The sequence below is a fragment of the Palaemon carinicauda genome, chromosome 31, assembly GCF_036898095.1.
Source record: "Palaemon carinicauda isolate YSFRI2023 chromosome 31, ASM3689809v2, whole genome shotgun sequence".
Taxonomy (NCBI): domain Eukaryota; kingdom Metazoa; phylum Arthropoda; class Malacostraca; order Decapoda; family Palaemonidae; genus Palaemon; species Palaemon carinicauda.
The window spans coordinates 14,236,076-14,252,752 of record NC_090755.1 but is presented as its reverse complement, the minus strand read 5'-3'; the positions used below and the strand labels follow the sequence as shown (position 1 = coordinate 14,252,752).

Genomic DNA, 16,677 nt, shown 5'->3' with positions numbered 1-16,677 from the left:
GAGCTACATCAAACTTACGAAGAAGACTTAAAGAAAATAGTAGGATAATTCAGTATAGTGAAACAAATGTCGAAAATAAGAAAGAAATTTTATAACAGACGTGGCGAAAAAGATGAAAGTAATTTGAAAATAAAATGAACTCAAATCTCATGGCAAACTCACTAGGAGCGCCGTTACAAAGACTGAGTTTCGATACATGAGTTTTTAAAAAAGGTATGTGTAACACCCGTAGAGTTTAAATGTAAACAATGCTGTTGTTAACTTTTTATACCTTTGTCCAAATTTGTCTCCTCTGACCCCAAACTCTTGTGTTACCTTAAGGATTATCTCTGGTTCCTTTAGTTGTTTCAATTCGGTAGGTCACTTACTTTGAAGCAGGATAATATGGAAACATCCATGTCAATTTTAAATGTCCTAGGATCAAAAATACCAAATATCTGACGGTGGTGAAAATAAACTAAATTGATTTGGCGGAAAAAGCAACACTTTAATGCCGTAAACCACCTAAATGTTAAAATATCTTATGCATTTACCACCCTATAATGCAAAACAGTTAAAAAATATTGAATATGAGGAAGTTGTCAAAAAGAAAAAAGATATTTCCTCCGAGGTATATAACCCTATAGCTACCTCAGAAATCAATGTAAGGCCCTCAAATTATATAAAGTGGCCACAACCTCAAGTTAACGACCTCACTGCATAGCAACACTATTCACCAGTATTCACTGAAAATCTCATTAACTTTTATACATATCACTGAGGTATATATCAAAATGTAAAAGTGTAACATATACCAAGATTTGTACTTTGTTCGGTAACCTGGTACCGACCTGGTGACTGACGAAAGTTTTAGTGGCCGTAATTCGGGAAATATCGGAGGCTCAGATTGACGCATCCTACCTCTACCGATAGACATCACCAACTGACTCCGCACACCTCTAACTCTCTTGATAAGCAAAAATAACCCGGGGAATCTCTATAAGTATGGTTCTGCGCATGTGCCAGGTCCCCACATGGGGTCCACGATATGCACGTAAGGTTAAGGGCTGCTTTTCTTGCCCTACACAGCAGGGGAACCCTAATCTTTACAGGACCCCCACAGTTATTTTATCATGTTCGTTCCAAAGCATTCAACATTTCACACCGTATATTGCTCGTTTTTGGGCTCAAGCCATGGCGTCCTGATGGAAGGTTCCTTTTTGGTAGCTTCCTTGGGTAAATAACTACTAAGATATTCCCAGAGAATTTAACCACAGGTTATCACAGAATTCTAACTTCTGGAGTGAGTATCCTAAAGGTTTCCCTTTTAAGACATCGTATATCAACAGGGGACGCATGTATTAACGCGCCACATAGCTATCTACACCCCGAACAGAGTTAAGGCTTCGGTGTGTAAAGGCAGAGAATAGCTGGGAGCCGTTCCATAGCTAATCTCATCCGTGGCTACTTTTGGTACTCGAGACGTAAACAAACGGGCGCCATTGCTTGAATGACGTCACGTTCGTCTTCATCCTTCTGCTAGTAGCTTGCCTTACTTAGACGGATTTTCCCTGTGCCATCTTTATCGCCTTGCATCCTTATTATGTCGCTACCTTTGGCCTCGCCTTCTTCTGGAAAGTTGAGTACAAGGTTCCAGTATTGTTTAGTTAAGCTCTGACCGTAAAGTAAATATTACTTTTCGAAATAATTGTTGTTTTGTGGCAGAGCTGTGCCTCTACCGGACCCGCCATTTTATGGCGTCGTTGTTGTTCTGCATGCCTTATTTAGTTAGCCACAACAACGCTTCTGGCCTCAATTACTAATCGATAACATTAGTTTATTTAGTCTTCATAGCTAGGAACTTTTATATCGTGTTTTGACGCTTTTTTACCGGTCATCGATTGACCTCATACCAGTTGGCTACTATAGCCCCTAGGCCAGTGCGCCTATATATCAGTGTTCATGCATGATTTATCAGTGATCCTAGGCTTATTTATGAAGATAGTGGCATTATTTTACAATACTATTGACTGTGATGCAAGTGTTTTCGCCTTCAGGGACCATATAGGGGATAGGTTAGTTAGTGTACCTTCCTAACCTAACCTACATGTAGGACCCCTATATGCTCCCTTCATCCCCCTGCCCTTGGCATTCCCTCTGCGTAGCCTTGCTCCCCTTACCACGTAAAGGGATCAAGCTCTTACCAGAGTATTTTATCGCCTCTCAATCCTCCCTAAGGGAATGAACCCCCCTTAGGGTTGCGCCTGAGAGTGAGGAACGGCTAATCTTTCCTCTATGGCTAGGACTAGTCTACGACTGTCCTGCGATAGCGATATGTCTTCTATCCTTCCTAGTTCAGGACGCTCAGCCCTGCTCTAGGTTAGGTTTTGGAAGGGTAATTCTGTCCCTTGCTGAAACTGTACCCATGCACCGTTTCAGTCAGGCTTCCTTACCTTAGGTTAGGGAGTGTCCTCCCTTCCTTAGTGGCCGCTCTGGTACAGAACCCCTTTCATGGAAGACTCTTCTCTTCTCCCCTCCCCACCTATCTCTTGTATAGCCAGCCTATACTTAGGTTAGTCTATACCCATCTGTCCCCTGTCCTACAACTCCTCCTTAGGGTGGAGTGATAGGGCAACCTGGAGCTTCTGCGTACAGTCCGCTCTGGTACATATACCCTTCATAGTGTCCTATGGGGTTAGCCACTGGATGTGTTCTGTATACAGGGGTCTCCCCATCTTTGGGTGTTCCCTAGCCCTCCCTTGGGTTACCCTAGCTCCCGGTCCTCTGCGGCCCCTGCTTCTGGGTGATAGAGCCAGCCTCTATCATGGGTACACCCTCTCAGGGGGGGATGTCTGGGAGTCCATGACTGGACTCCTTACATCCCTCCCCCTGTCTCTTTCACTATCCGGGTGCCGGTCCCTTGCCGCCTCCACTGTCGGTGATACCCACCTCCTACCTTGGTGACTCCCTCCATACCCCCATGGCCGCCAGTCCTCCGTGTGCCGGGGGACTGCCGCCTGCCGCCGGCTTCCAGCCGATGGCTCTTCACCTCCCTCATAGCTTGGCCGTCCGCCCGCCGGCCGGCCACCGGAGTGCCGGCATCCACTGCCGGCAACCCGGTTCTGCTATACAGTAACTATCCTTGATCCTGTCACCACTCTGGCATCCTCCGGCTGCCGGAGCCGCCGCCCCCCCTGCCGGCGCGCCGCCGCCGCCACCCTGGTATTACTTTTGACTTATACTGTCTGTACTAATGCCAGAAACTCTGCTGGAGCGGCCTCCGGCGTGCCGGAGCTCTGCCGGACCCCCCCGGAGGCGTCAAGATGACTTGCACCCCCTTCTACTAGCTATCACCTCATACTGATAGCCCTACACTGCAACCAGATGGCCTGTTTACGTTAGTGGATCAGTACCTTGATACTGTTCTATTAGTAATCATGCTGTCCTTTTGCATTCTTCAGATTTCCAGCATGCTGCGTGTATCTTAGCGCGGCTGGTTGCCGGAAGCAGTTACCCTTGGAGATCCTTTAGCCCCCTAATTTGGGACTGAGTGACCTCAGTCCCAAACTTATCCTTGGTAATTTCCATGGAATTCCATTACCCTATGGATTCTGAGGGAATTCTATCCTGTGCCTTCGGCCACCTCGGATTATCCAAGGATGAAGCTTACGGTAGCCAGCTGGGCGAGATGCATGGAGTATGTTTCTTTACTCTCTCAATCCTCTGTGCATCACACCCTTTATCAAGTTAAAATTAATGATTAATATTAACTTAGCTTAAGAGCCATTCTTATGACTCCCCCCATACTCATTTTCTCTTTCTTCCACAGGAGGAGCAGATGAAGTGTGACTTTGACTTCTGCGCTGTGAAACGCCCGCACTTCTACGGGCATACGGCTTGCAGGACTCACGCCCCTTGTGCTAACAAGAAAGGGGATTTGAAATTCTGGGACCCACTGAATTGTACGGTCTGCCAGGCTCACCTAGTTGATGCCTTCCATAACCCTCCCTCAGCGGAGGTCAGGGACACTTCTTGGGAGAAGCTACGCAAGTGGGTGCGTGGCTTCCAGAAGAATGCCACCGGACCGTACCTGGCCACTGAAGAATTGAGGTCACTTCTGTTCCCTAAGGCCTCCCCTGATTCTGTGGTACCCAAGGATTCGATCCCCACTGTCCAAATTACAGTGGAACCTGATGTAGTCATGGCCCAGTCCATGCACGAGTGCCGCCTGGATTCCGAAGATGATGAACACATGTCGGATGTCTCGGAAGACACGGAGAAGACCCTTATGGCTCAAGGGGCTGAAGATGATGAAGACCAGGTGGAGTACGCCGAGTCGGAGCAAGAGGTCGCTCCTCCTTCCATCACCGCCCCTACTCCTACACCGACGGAAGTGTCTCTCCCGTCTACCTCCACTACCCCGGAACCCTTACCATCCACCCAAGAGATGCTCCGGATGATTAAAGCCATCATGGACGACAGGCTGAAGGAGAATCAGGAGTTCATCAGGTCTATGATAGGATCCAAAGAACCGAAGAAGATCTCGGTTAAGGATCTCCCCGCTTGCTCACATGCCAACCCATGGAGGTATGCTGAGCATATGGTTATAGCGACCGGCAGGATCTTCGTCAGTGACAAGATCGGCACGGTCCCCCTGGAAGACGTGGAGTTCTTCCCAAATTTCGAGGCCTACCCGGACTGTTACGTCCGACTTCGCTCTGAACCTGCCTCTAAAGAAGAGACCGAACCGAAAGAGGAGATAGTGTTCGATCTCGCGAAGGCCCAGGCTATGCTAGCCAACACGTTTAAAAGTAGGGGTTTTACCTGCTCTAAGCTTCCGGCCCTGAGCAAGAAGCACCCTACCTACGTTGCACCTGAGAATGCAGTCCTTCCATTCATGGAAAAGGCCTTCGCTGCGTGCCTCAAGGCTGTGGAAGAGGGAAAAGTCCTGCCCTGCACTGGAGGAGTGCAGACCCTTCTCCATAGTCACTCCCCCCGACGCTCGACACTGGAAGGACATCCAGCATACTTTCGTGGTGGGAAAGCTAGATCCTGACGTCGCCGGACGTCAGTTTAATGAAGACCTCCCGAAACTCAACGATCACCTCCTTCGTCGGGAACAAGATACGAAGGAGAGGCTCGCAGCATCCATGTCCCACCAGGTCCAACTGGACATCATGGCCTGTGACACCAGAGTACCAGACCACTACATGGTACTTGCCAAATCCCACATGGCAACCCTGGTGAAGGACATGTACCACTTCATGAAGGCTACGAGAGCCTGTCGTGAATTCGTGTTCGCAGGTGCCACTGTGAAACATGAACCCCGGAGGCTGATTTCCTCCAACATCTGGGGCAAACACCTCTTTCCTTCTGACCTTGTGAAGGAAATCACCGACAAAGCCGCCACGGAGAATAGGAACCTTCTCCACAAGTGGGGCATGTCAAAGAAGAGGAAATCCTCTCAGGACGACGGACCTCAACCTAAGAGGAAATCTTCCAAACAGAAACCCCAGCAACGTCAACCAAGACGTCAGTTTCCGGGACCCGCTACCTCCCAAGTGGCAGCTCAGCCACAGCAGACCTTTCAGCTGGTCACCCAACCGGTCTTGTCACAGTCACCGGTTTTCACCCCTGCTTTCGAGCAACAGACGCCTACCTTTCGTCCCAAAGGTAGAGGCTCAAGCAGAGGTGCAGGCAGAGACGCGTCTCGCCGTCCCTCCCGAGGCAGAGGAGGAAAGGGAGCTAGCGGCCGAGGCAGCAAGCCCTCGGGACACCAGAAGCAATGAAGTGCTCCCGGTGGGAGGAAGACTCCGCCAATTCCAGGATCGTTGGACCTTCGATCCCTGGGCACACAGCATCGTCAAGAAGGGTCTAGGCTGGAGTTGGACTCAACCACCCCCAACATTCCAGCAATTCTTCCAACAATCAACCCCCCTTCTGGAAGAATATGTCCTAGATCTCTTGAACAAGAAGGTGATAAGGAAGGTAAAGTCCACCAGGTTCCAAGGGAGACTGTTTTGTGTCCCCAAGAGAGACTCCGACAAACTCGGAGTCATTCTGGACTTATCCCCCCTCAACAAGTTCATAGCGAACGACAAGTTCAAGATGCTGACTCTTCAACAGATAAGGACCCTTCTGCCTCGAGGTTCTTACACGGTCTCCATAGACCTGGCGGATGCCTACTGGCACATTCCGATGAACCATCACGCTTCCTCCTACCTAGGATTTCGACTCCAAAGGAAAAGCTACGCCTTCAGGGCCATGCCCTTCGGCCTCAATGTGGCCCCTCGGATCTTCACAAAGCTGGCGGACGCCATAGTACAACAGCTCCGCCTCCGAGACGTCCAGGTGATGGCCTACCTCGACGATTGGCTAGTTTGGGCTCCATCGCCCGAGGATTGTGTAAAATCCTGCAGCAAAGTCACCCAGTACCTAGAACACCTGGGATTCAAGATAAACGCGAAGAAATCTCGCCTCTCTCCAGCTCAGAAGTTCCAATGGTTAGGAATCCATTGGAACCTTCAGTCACACCGCCTTTCCATTCCCCAGAAGAAAAGGAAGGAAATAGCAGGGTCTGTCAAGCGACTACTGAAATCCAAGCGGATCTCAAGACGCCAGCAGGAACGAGTTCTAGGCTCTCTACAGTTCGCCTCAGTAACAAACCCAGTGCTTCGTGCACAGCTAAAGGATGCCGCGGGAGTCTGGAGACGTTCTGCATCCATCGCTCGAAGAGACCTCAAGAGACAGCTCCCAAACAGACTTCGAATTCTCCTCAAGCCGTGGTCGGAAGCAAAGGCCCTGAAAAGGTCCATTCCTCTCCAACACCCACCTCCATCACTCAACATCCACACGGACGCTTCGCTGGAGGGTTGGGGAGGTCACTCCCACCAAAAACAGGCTCAAGGCACATGGTCTCCCCTGTTCAAGACGTTCCACATCAACATCTTGGAGGCCATGGCGGTCCTTCTAACTCTGAAGAAACTCTCCCCGCCTCCCTCGATCCATATTCGTCTAACCCTAGACAACTCGGTGGTAGTTCGATGTCTCAATCGCCAAGGCTCAAGATCGCCCCAGATAAATCAGGTGCTTCTCCCAATCTTCCGTCTGGCAGAGAAGAAGAAATGGCACCTGTCTGCAGTTCACCTACAAGGATTCCGCAACGTGACAGCGGACGCTCTATCTCGGACAAACCCGATAGTCGGAATGGTCTTTAGACGCAAGATCATTCTCCTTCATCTCCCACCAAGTCCCAGAACTTCAGATAGATCTCTTCGCAACGAGCGACAACAATCAACTTCCTCGGTACGTGGCCCCGTACGAGGACCCCAAGGCAGAAGCAGTGGATGCCATGTCACTGGACTGGAACAGATGGTCCAAGATCTACCTGTTCCCTCCCACCAACCTTCTGCTGAAAGTCCTCTCCAAGCTGAGAACCTTCAAAGGGACAGCGGCCCTAGTGGCTCCCAAGTGGCCCCGGAGCAACTGGTACCCCCTGGTCCTGGAGCTGCAGCCCAAGCTGATCCCTCTCCCGGGCCCAGTTCTCTCCCAACAAGTACAGAAGTCGACTGTCTTCGCTTCATCATCGAAAATCAAGGACCTTCATCTCATGATTTTCTCTCCCTAGCCGCAAAGAAGAGGTTTGGGATCTCGAAGTAAAGTCTAGACTTCCTCGAGGAATACAAGACCGAATCCACAAGACGGCAATACGAATCATCTTGGAGAAAATGGGTCTCTTTCGTCAAGACAAAAAATCCTAAGGAAATCACAATTGATTTCTGCATGTCCTTCTTCATTCACCTTCATGGACAGGGATTAGCAGCCAATACGATTTCAACTTGCAAATCGGCCTTGACTAGACCAATATTGTATGCCTTCCAAATTGATCTGTCCAGCGACATCTTCAATAAACTGCCGAAAGCATGCGCTCGTCTACGCCCAGCACCCCCACCGAAACCGATCTCCTGGTCATTGGACAAGGTGCTCCATTTCACCTCCAACTTAGATAATGATTCATGCCCTCTCAAGGATCTGACTCAGAAAGTTATATTTCTCTTTGCTCTTGCCTCAGGAGCCCGAGTCAGCGAAATAGTGGCATTATCAAGAGAAGAGGGTCATATCCTGTTTACTGATTCAGGAGACATTACCCTCTCCCCGGATCCGATGTTTCTCGCCAAAAATGAATTACCCACCAAAAGATGGGGCCCCTGGAGAATATGCCCCCTGAAGGAAGATGCCTCTTTATGCCCAGTAGAGAGCCTCAAGGTCTATCTTCGCAGAACTTTGAACTTTGGTGGAGGCCAACTCTTCAAAGGAGAAACATCGGGCAGCGACCTGTCACTGAAACAATTAAGAGCGAAAATCACCTACTTCATTCGCAGAGCGGATCCCGACAGTACACCCGCTGGTCACGATCCTAGAAAAGTTGCATCGTCTCTGAATTTCTTTCAGAGTATGGACTTCGAAAGCCTTAAAAGTTTCACAGGCTGGAAGTCCTCGCGTGTTTTCTTCAAACATTATGCGAAACAAGTGCACGAAGTCAAACATTTTGTGGTAGCCGCAGGTAGTGTTATGAAACCTGCACCTAACTCTGCATAGAACAGTGAGTTACTTGGGACTCTAACTCTTCGGGTGCCTATGTTGACCCTCGAGCGATATATAGTGATGTCGAAAACACTTAGTGCTTTCTTATAACTGTTCTTATCCCAGGTGAAATGTCATAGTTGTCACACAAGTGCCGCATGCCTAGAGCATGATGTGTTTTAATTAAAGACTAACGTTCCTCGAGGACGAGTGCCTACTAATAAATTTGAAATTCCCTTTCAGATTCAAGAGCAAGTCTTTATTACTATGTACATTATAATTTCTGTAAATTAACTTTACTTATTGCTGTAATTCATTTAATTTCTGCAACTGTGAAATAAAATTTCTATTTTATTACTTGTGCGTCTCAATCCGCTCCTACTTACTATGAAATACATGCCTGTCATAGTTTTATCATCCCCTTTCCTCATGGTTCATGGAGATTTTAAGGTCCTAACCCTTATTTTATATTCACTCTTACAAAGTAATATTCCAATACGAATACTTACTCTTCATACCCTGGAGACGAAACCAACCTTCTCAGCACACAGTGTCCAACCACCACCTGTCTGCCTTCCAGAATGTTCCGATACGAATGCCAACCATTCAGTCTCGTCTCCAAGTTCTTTAGGTTCTTCTAACAAGGTGAATAGCCCTTCAATAACCACTTTGACCTCGACATGGCCCATGGGAACTTCACTGCCAAGGGGGGCAGGAAGATTCTTCCCTACGGTTCTTTATTAAGATTACTATGCTAATTTGTTCAAAGCCCTTGGCACTTACCAATAGGGGAAAATCTACCACGATACATTGATTCTCTGGTATTCTTCCATCAGGACGCCATGGCTTGAGCCCAAAAAACGGATTTTGAGCGAAGCGAAAAATCTATTTTTGGGTGAGATAGCCATGGCGTCCTGATGGACCCTCCCTGCTACTTCGTCCAGTTTTTAGGTCCCACCCTGCTCTGCTGTATCATGGTGATCGGCAAGCAACTGGCTTCAGGATGAAGACGAACGTGACGTCATTCAAGCAATGGCGCCCGTTTGTTTACGTCTCGAGTACCAAAAGTAGCCACGGATGAGATTAGCTATGGAACGGCTCCCAGTTATTCTCTGCCTTTACACACCGAAGCCTTAACTCTGTTCGGGGTGTAGATAGCTATGTGGCGCGTTAATACATGCGTCCCCTGTTGATATACGATGTCTTAAAAGGGAAACCTTTAGGATACTCGCTCCAGAAGTTAGAATTCTGTGATAACCTGTGGTTAAATTCTCTGGGAATATCTTAGTAGTTATTTACCCAAGGAAGCTACCAAAAAGGAACCTTCCATCAGGACGCCATGGCTATCTCACACAAAAATAGATTTTTCGCTTCGCTCAAAATCCGTTTTATAGTCAAATCCACACTATCAAAGCACTTAGAGAACATGAAAGTCTTCAGTTTCCTCTTGAAAGCCTTAATATCATCAGTCTTTTGGATGTCTAGTGGGAGCTTATTGTAGTCATGGGGCCAGTTATTTAAAGTCTCTAAAGCCTACAGTAGACATATGTCTAGGTTCCAATAATTTGAAACTATCTGTAATTATTCTTGTGTCAACACGATCAGTTGGCTGCACAATATCTAGCAGTTCTCTTACATTTTGAATGTTTGGATTTGATAACTTGATGGGTTATTGTACATTGTTATTTATCCTGGTACTGTAAATCCTATTAGCCTTGTGTCAGAATATGGAAACAAACAAAGTTGCAATTCTTTAATACAACCTTTATTTTAATTGCAGAAGTAAACACATCAGAGACGTGTTGTCTTCACTATTCCAACCAATTCGGATTTAAGAATTGTCAATTCTCAATTACCTATTACTTTTTAAGCAAAATGAACTCTGATTCGAAGGTAAGTTTGTTTTGTAAAGTGTGGACATGTTTTTCTACTTTTTTTTTTCACAGAAGTGTGCATACAATTTGTACTTTATTAACAAAAGTAAATCTACTCTTAACTCCTTCCTTTCAGGAAGGTGTAATATTGTCTGTTGATCCACTGTCGTGTCTTCATGATGAACCTGTTCATATAAAGGTATCCGGTTTAAAGCCAAACCAGGATGTCACTCTTCGGACGTCTATGAGGGATGTCCGAAACGTCCAGTTTGTGTCCTATGCACATTACAGGTAAAATGATTGCTGTTCATGTTGAAGTAATGAAGTATATTATGTTTTTCGTATGATGCATTATTCTTTTTGACTGACAGGCTTTTGGTGAATTTATTCTGTCTCTATTTTCCGTTTGTTCCTACTCCTATACAAACCTTTCGTCTTTTCAAATAGGAAAGTGTGTTCAATGTCGATGGAACATGTTTTCCCCTAAAACTTTTTATGCCCATAAAGTATTTGTTTAGGTTTTCATTTTCTTAGTACGTATTTAAATGTATCATCATGTGTCAGTCAATATAATCTTACATTTATTTTGATATTTTTATAAGATCTTTGTCTCTTGTTGAACAGCTTGGTGGTCTCATTATTCATGGAATAGTTTTTTTTTTTCAACTATGATACTTTTAATATAATGCCACAATTTTGAATTTGGGTAGCTGAACAATTTTATCAAATATTACTAACTTTCATGCCCAGAAATGTATTTTGTACTGTACTTTATTTACTCATACATCGTATCATTATTATTATTACTAGCTAAGCTACAACCCTAGTTGGAAAAGCAAGATGCTATAAGCCCAAGGGTTCCAACAGGGAAAAGTAGCCCAGTGAGGAAAGGAAACAAGGAAAAATAAAATATTTTAAGAACACCACCACCAAAATAAATATTTCCTATATAAAGAGGAAGAGAAATAAGACAGAATAGTGTGCCCGAATGTACCCTCAAGCAAGAGAACTCTAACCCAAGACAGTGGAAGTCCATGGTACAGAGGCTAAGGCACTACCCAAGACTAGAGAACAATGGTTTGATTCTGGAGGGTCCTTCTCCTAGAATAATAATCACTTATTTGAGATTATGCAGATCCAGCTAGTCTCTTTGTTTGTTATGTTCTGGTATGATGATTCCTAATCAGAGTCCTGAAGCTTAATTTTCCGTTCAAAAACTCTTTAAACTCCAACTTAGCCACTTCCCTAAACACCCTGCGCGTAAAAGGTACCTGTGTCATCCGATGCTTATGTTTCAGAGCTAATGGCAACGGTGAGGTTAACGTCAATGAGATGAAATCATTAGGTGGACAGTACAAGGGGCTATTCCCCATGGGACTCTTTGGATCTCTCGTCCCTGCACCGAATGAATACAAATATATTCGCTTTTACAAAAGAGACGTTGAAAATCCTAACATCGTGAGTAATTTTTTTTTTTTTTTTTTTTTTTTTTTTTTTTTTTATGATTGAGATTTCCTCCCCCCCCCCATATTTTTTGTAGATTGAAGAAGGATTCATTTTGCATTGCTTTTTTTTTTTTTTTTTTTTTTTTAGATTATTTCTCATTCCAGGGTCAATTAATTCTTGTTAGAAGTTTCCAGCTGTAAAGCCTAGGACAAGAGGAAGTCTGTAGGTTAGTCTTTGGAAATTTCTCTCATGACTTTTTAGTCCATTAAAACAAAAGTATGACACTGGCAACTCAGGAGCTAGGAACTCAGTTCTCTTAAAAAAAAAAAGAAAAAAAATATTTCATCTGGATCTTTGCCTCTAAAAACAACAAAGTCCAGTAAAATGTTTTTAATTTTGGTGAACCTAGAAATTGATTAGTGAACTTAGCTTTAGGAAAACTGGTAGGAAGAAGATCGAGTTTCACATAGCCGTCAAACACGTCAGCGAAAGACAGTCAAGTCGTAACACCAATGTTTGTGGTTAAGGGACCTCTCCTCCAATTGAGCAGAATAGAACTTAAGCTGAACATTAGAGTTTAATATCTTTTCCTGTAGATTTCGCAAGTTCTTTTCTTTATTGCTTTGTCCTTTTAGACTATTGGGACATCTTTTTAGCGAGTATTAAATCCTTTGGGCCCACAGAATCTTTTGCAAAATAAAGGAAGTCAAGACAATTTCAAATGTAGAATATGAGGATGAGATCATGATGAGGGGTAGAGAGAGATGGTTTGGGCATGCTCTTTGCTCTCCCCAAGAGAGATTAGTTCACTAAACGTTCAGATGTGCTCCACAAGGCACTAGAGGAGTTGGAAGACACAGGCCTACATGGCTGAGGACTATGAAGTGTGAAGTAGATGATGAATGGCGAAGTATTGATTCAAAAGCTCAAGATAGAGACGACTGGCAAAATCTAACCGAAGCCCTTTGCATCAATAGGCATGGGAGGAGATGATGATGATGAAAGTACAGTACTCTCACCAATGCAGCAAGAGAGGCTCACTGAAGACAATACCTGCTAGTCAGAATACTATATAAACTCATGTTAGTAGTGAAACTTTTGGAAACTGAAGAAAATTACGGACCTTTGCCTGGTGGTAAAGTCATTACAGTATTTTGTGTCGTCTCATTTCCCCAGAAAGACAGCATAAAAGATTTTGGTGTATCAATCTGGAATTGAGTTAATTGGTGATGAAATCCATTTATGTTGAGAACTTACATACAGTGCCATTAAATACCGTAAATTTCCCCTTAGGTTACAGTTGGCGTGTATGACGGACATGTTAGTATTGAAGCGCTGTGCGTATCAGAAGAATTGAAACCTCTTTCATCTGTTATTCACGAAAGGCACTACATGGGTCCTGGCGTACAGCGCATTCCAGTGCGTTATGGAAAAGTTAGAGGCTCCCTGTTTTTACCTCCAGGTAAGGCACCTACTTTTACTTACTTTGACAGCTGCTTTTCCGGTCCCATAGAGCAGGGGAACCCCATTCTCTACAGGACTTCCACTCTTGTTATATTTTGTTCGTTCAGTTTTTTCAACATTTCATATCGCGTATTGCTCATGTATTGTCAAGACATGTACAGTACAGTAGATCTTTCAGCAGCCTCAGAATTTTGAGGAAATAATTTTGTCCCAATCGGTAGAATTAGCCAGATAATCTGACCTAACTAGGCCTTTCAGTCAGGAGCTTCTAAAATGGTTGTATTAGCTCCTACTTTTTCTGACCTCTTGCCGTACTAAATCGTTTTTTACTATGAAACTACACCTGACCTTAGAAGGTGTAATGCGTTTTTGATCAAGTTTCATACTTTAGAATTACTAAATCTGATGTGAAGATCTGTTGCAATTTGTATTTTATTCAGAAATTGCTGAGTTGAGAACCTGCTTCTCTTGTTACACATGTATGAAGTTGGGCAAACCTTCTAACCCGTTTCCTTCCTAAGTAGTCTTCTTGAGGAAAGGGAAAGTCGTCTATGTAAATTACTCTACTATACTTAGATCAGTATACTGTACTGATGGTGCATTGGGACTATTAAGAAGTGTCTTTGAATATGTTCTAATAATGATAATGGGTTTGTGTGATAAAAAACCTTAATTCTTTTGTATGTTACGAAAAAAAATACTTTCAGATTTTCCATTTATTATTATTATCAATTGCTAAGTTATAACCCTAGTTGGAAAAGCAGAATACTATAAGGCCAGGGGCCACAACGGGAAAAATAGCCCAGTGAGGAAAGGAAAACAAGGAAAAATAAAATAATTCAAGAACAGTAACATTAAAATAAATAAGTCCTATATAAATTATAAATACTTTAACAAAACAAGAGGAAGAGAAATTAAATACAATAGTGTGCCTGAGATGCAAGAGAACTCAAACCCAAAACAGTGGAAGGCCAGTACAGAGGCTATGGAACTACCCAAGACTAGAGAACAATGGTTTGATTTTGGATTGTCACCATTGTATTTAATTAGTGGCAAGCCCCTCATAATGTTTTATTGTTTTTGTTTCATTTAACAGATGGCTGGTTAAACGTCCGCAAACCACTACAAGGTACAGTATATAAGAGACTCAATTTTATGGGACTGAGTTTAAGGGAACCTAGTCAGCGCCATTATTTCATTTGATGAAAGAGGATTCTATGATACCATGGTCTTCCACTGTCTTGGGTTAGAGTTCTCTTGCTTGAGGGTACGCTCAGGCACACTATTCTATCTTATTTCTCTTCCTCCTGTTTGGTTAAAGTTTATATAGTTTATACATACATACATACATACATACATACATACATACATACATACATATACCATGGCACTTCCCCCAATTTTGGGGGGTAGCCGACATCAACAAAGAAACAAAAACAAAAAGGGGACCTCTACTCTCTACGTTCCTCCCAGCCTAACAAGGGACTCAACCGAGTTCAGCTGGTACTGCTAGGGTGTCACAGCCCACCCTCCCACATTATCCACCACAGATGAAGCTTCATAATGCTGAATCCCCTACTGCTGCTACCTCCGCGGTCATCTAAGGCATCGGAGGCAGCAGCAGGGCGTACTGGAACTGCGTCACAATCGCTCGCCATTCATTCCTATTTCTAGCACGCTCTCTTGCCTCGCTCACATCTATCCTCCTATCACCCAGAGCTTCCTTCACTCCATCCATCTACCCAAACCTTGGCCTTCCTCTAGTACTTCTCCCATCAACTCTTGCATTCATCACCTTCTTTAGCAGACATCCATTTTCCATTCTCTCAACATGGCCAAACCACCTCAACACATTCATATCCACTCTAGCTGCTAACTCATTTCTTACACCCGTTCTCACTCTCACTACTTCGTTCCTAACCCTATCTACTCGAGATACACCAGCCATACTCCTTAGACACTTCATCTCAAACACATTCAATTTCTGTCTCTCCATCACTTTCATTCCCCACAACTCCGATCCATACATCACAGTTGGTACAATCACTTTCTCATATAGAACTCTCTTTACATTCATGCCCAACCCTCTATTTTTTACTACTCCCTTAACTGCCCCCAACACTTTGCAACCTTCATTCACTCTCTGACGTACATCTGCTTCCACTCCACCATTTGCTGCAACAACAGACCCCAAGTACTTAAACTGATCCACCTCCTCAAGTAACTCTCCATTCAACATGACATTCAACCTTGCACCACCTTCCCTTCTAGTACATCTCATAACCTTACTCTTACCCACATTAACTCTCAACTTCCTTCTCTCACACACTCTTCCAAATTCTGTCACTAATCGTCCAAGCTTCTCTTCTGTGTCTGCAACCAGTATAGTATCATCCGCAAACAACAACTGATTTACCTCCCATTCATGGTCATTCTCGTCTACCAGTTTTAATCCTCGTCCAAGCACTCGAGCATTCACCTCTCTCACCATTCCATCAACATACAAGTTAAACAACCGCGGCGACATCACACATCCCTGTCTCAGCCCCACTCTCACCGGAAACCAATCACTCGCTTCATTTCCTATCCTATCGACATCGACATATAGTTTATATTGAGATATTTATTTCAATGTTGTTACTCTTCTCAAAATACTTTATTTTTCGTTGTTTCCTTTCCTCACTGGGCTATTTTCCCTGTTGGAGCCCCTGGGCTTATAGCATCCTGCTTTTCACACTAAGGTTGTAGCTTAGCTAGTAATAATAATAATAAACGGAGTCTGTTTTTGGGTGAGATGGCCATGTCGTCCTGATGGAAGTTACTAAAGGGTAGCTTCCTTGGGTATATATAACTACGGCGATATTCCCAGACAATTTACCTTAAGGTACCCAGAATTCTAACTCCTGGAGTGAATATCCCTAATAAAAGAACCAGGGATATCGCGAAATATCAGAGGACGTATTCTTGACACGCCACATAGCAATCTGCACTTCGAAGGGGTCAATTGGCAAGAAAACGAAAAACGAGAAAGAAAAGAGCCGCTCGCAAGGTATCTCTCCTCTCCCGTTTCGTAAGCGTGCATTGCGCCGCTCACGGCGCCATCTGTATTCCTTGTAGTGATAGACGAGGTGCTACAGATACTGTATGTTGGGGAGGGGACCTACAGCCCTATTTAGAAGAAAAGGGAATGGCGGGTCCATCAGGACGACATGGCCATCTCACCCAAAAATAGATTTTTCGCTTCACTCAAAATCCGTTTTTTGGGCTCAAGCTATGTCGTCCTGATAGAAGTATACCAGAGCATTACTGTATCTGTGGATTCTCAAAACGT

At 44.5% G+C, this 16,677-nt stretch overlaps 1 protein-coding gene across 2 annotated transcripts in view; it reads left to right on the top strand.

The window, feature by feature from the left end:
• Window positions 1-234: 234 nt before the first annotated feature.
• LOC137624316 (acyl-coenzyme A thioesterase 1-like) overlaps window positions 235-16,677 on the top strand; it is a 35,411-nt gene continuing 18,968 nt past the window's right edge. The window contains exons 1-6 of one of the 2 annotated variants that reach the window (XM_068354978.1): window positions 235-355; window positions 10,343-10,455; window positions 10,573-10,727; window positions 11,735-11,894; window positions 13,176-13,344; window positions 14,443-14,475. In XM_068354978.1, the coding sequence (XP_068211079.1) occupies window positions 10,438-10,455; window positions 10,573-10,727; window positions 11,735-11,894; window positions 13,176-13,344; window positions 14,443-14,475 (535 nt within the window). In that variant the 5' untranslated portion in view covers window positions 235-355; window positions 10,343-10,437. The remainder of the gene's footprint in view (window positions 356-10,342; window positions 10,456-10,572; window positions 10,728-11,734; window positions 11,895-13,175; window positions 13,345-14,442; window positions 14,476-16,677) is intronic. The other variant, XM_068354979.1, reaches the window with a different exon arrangement.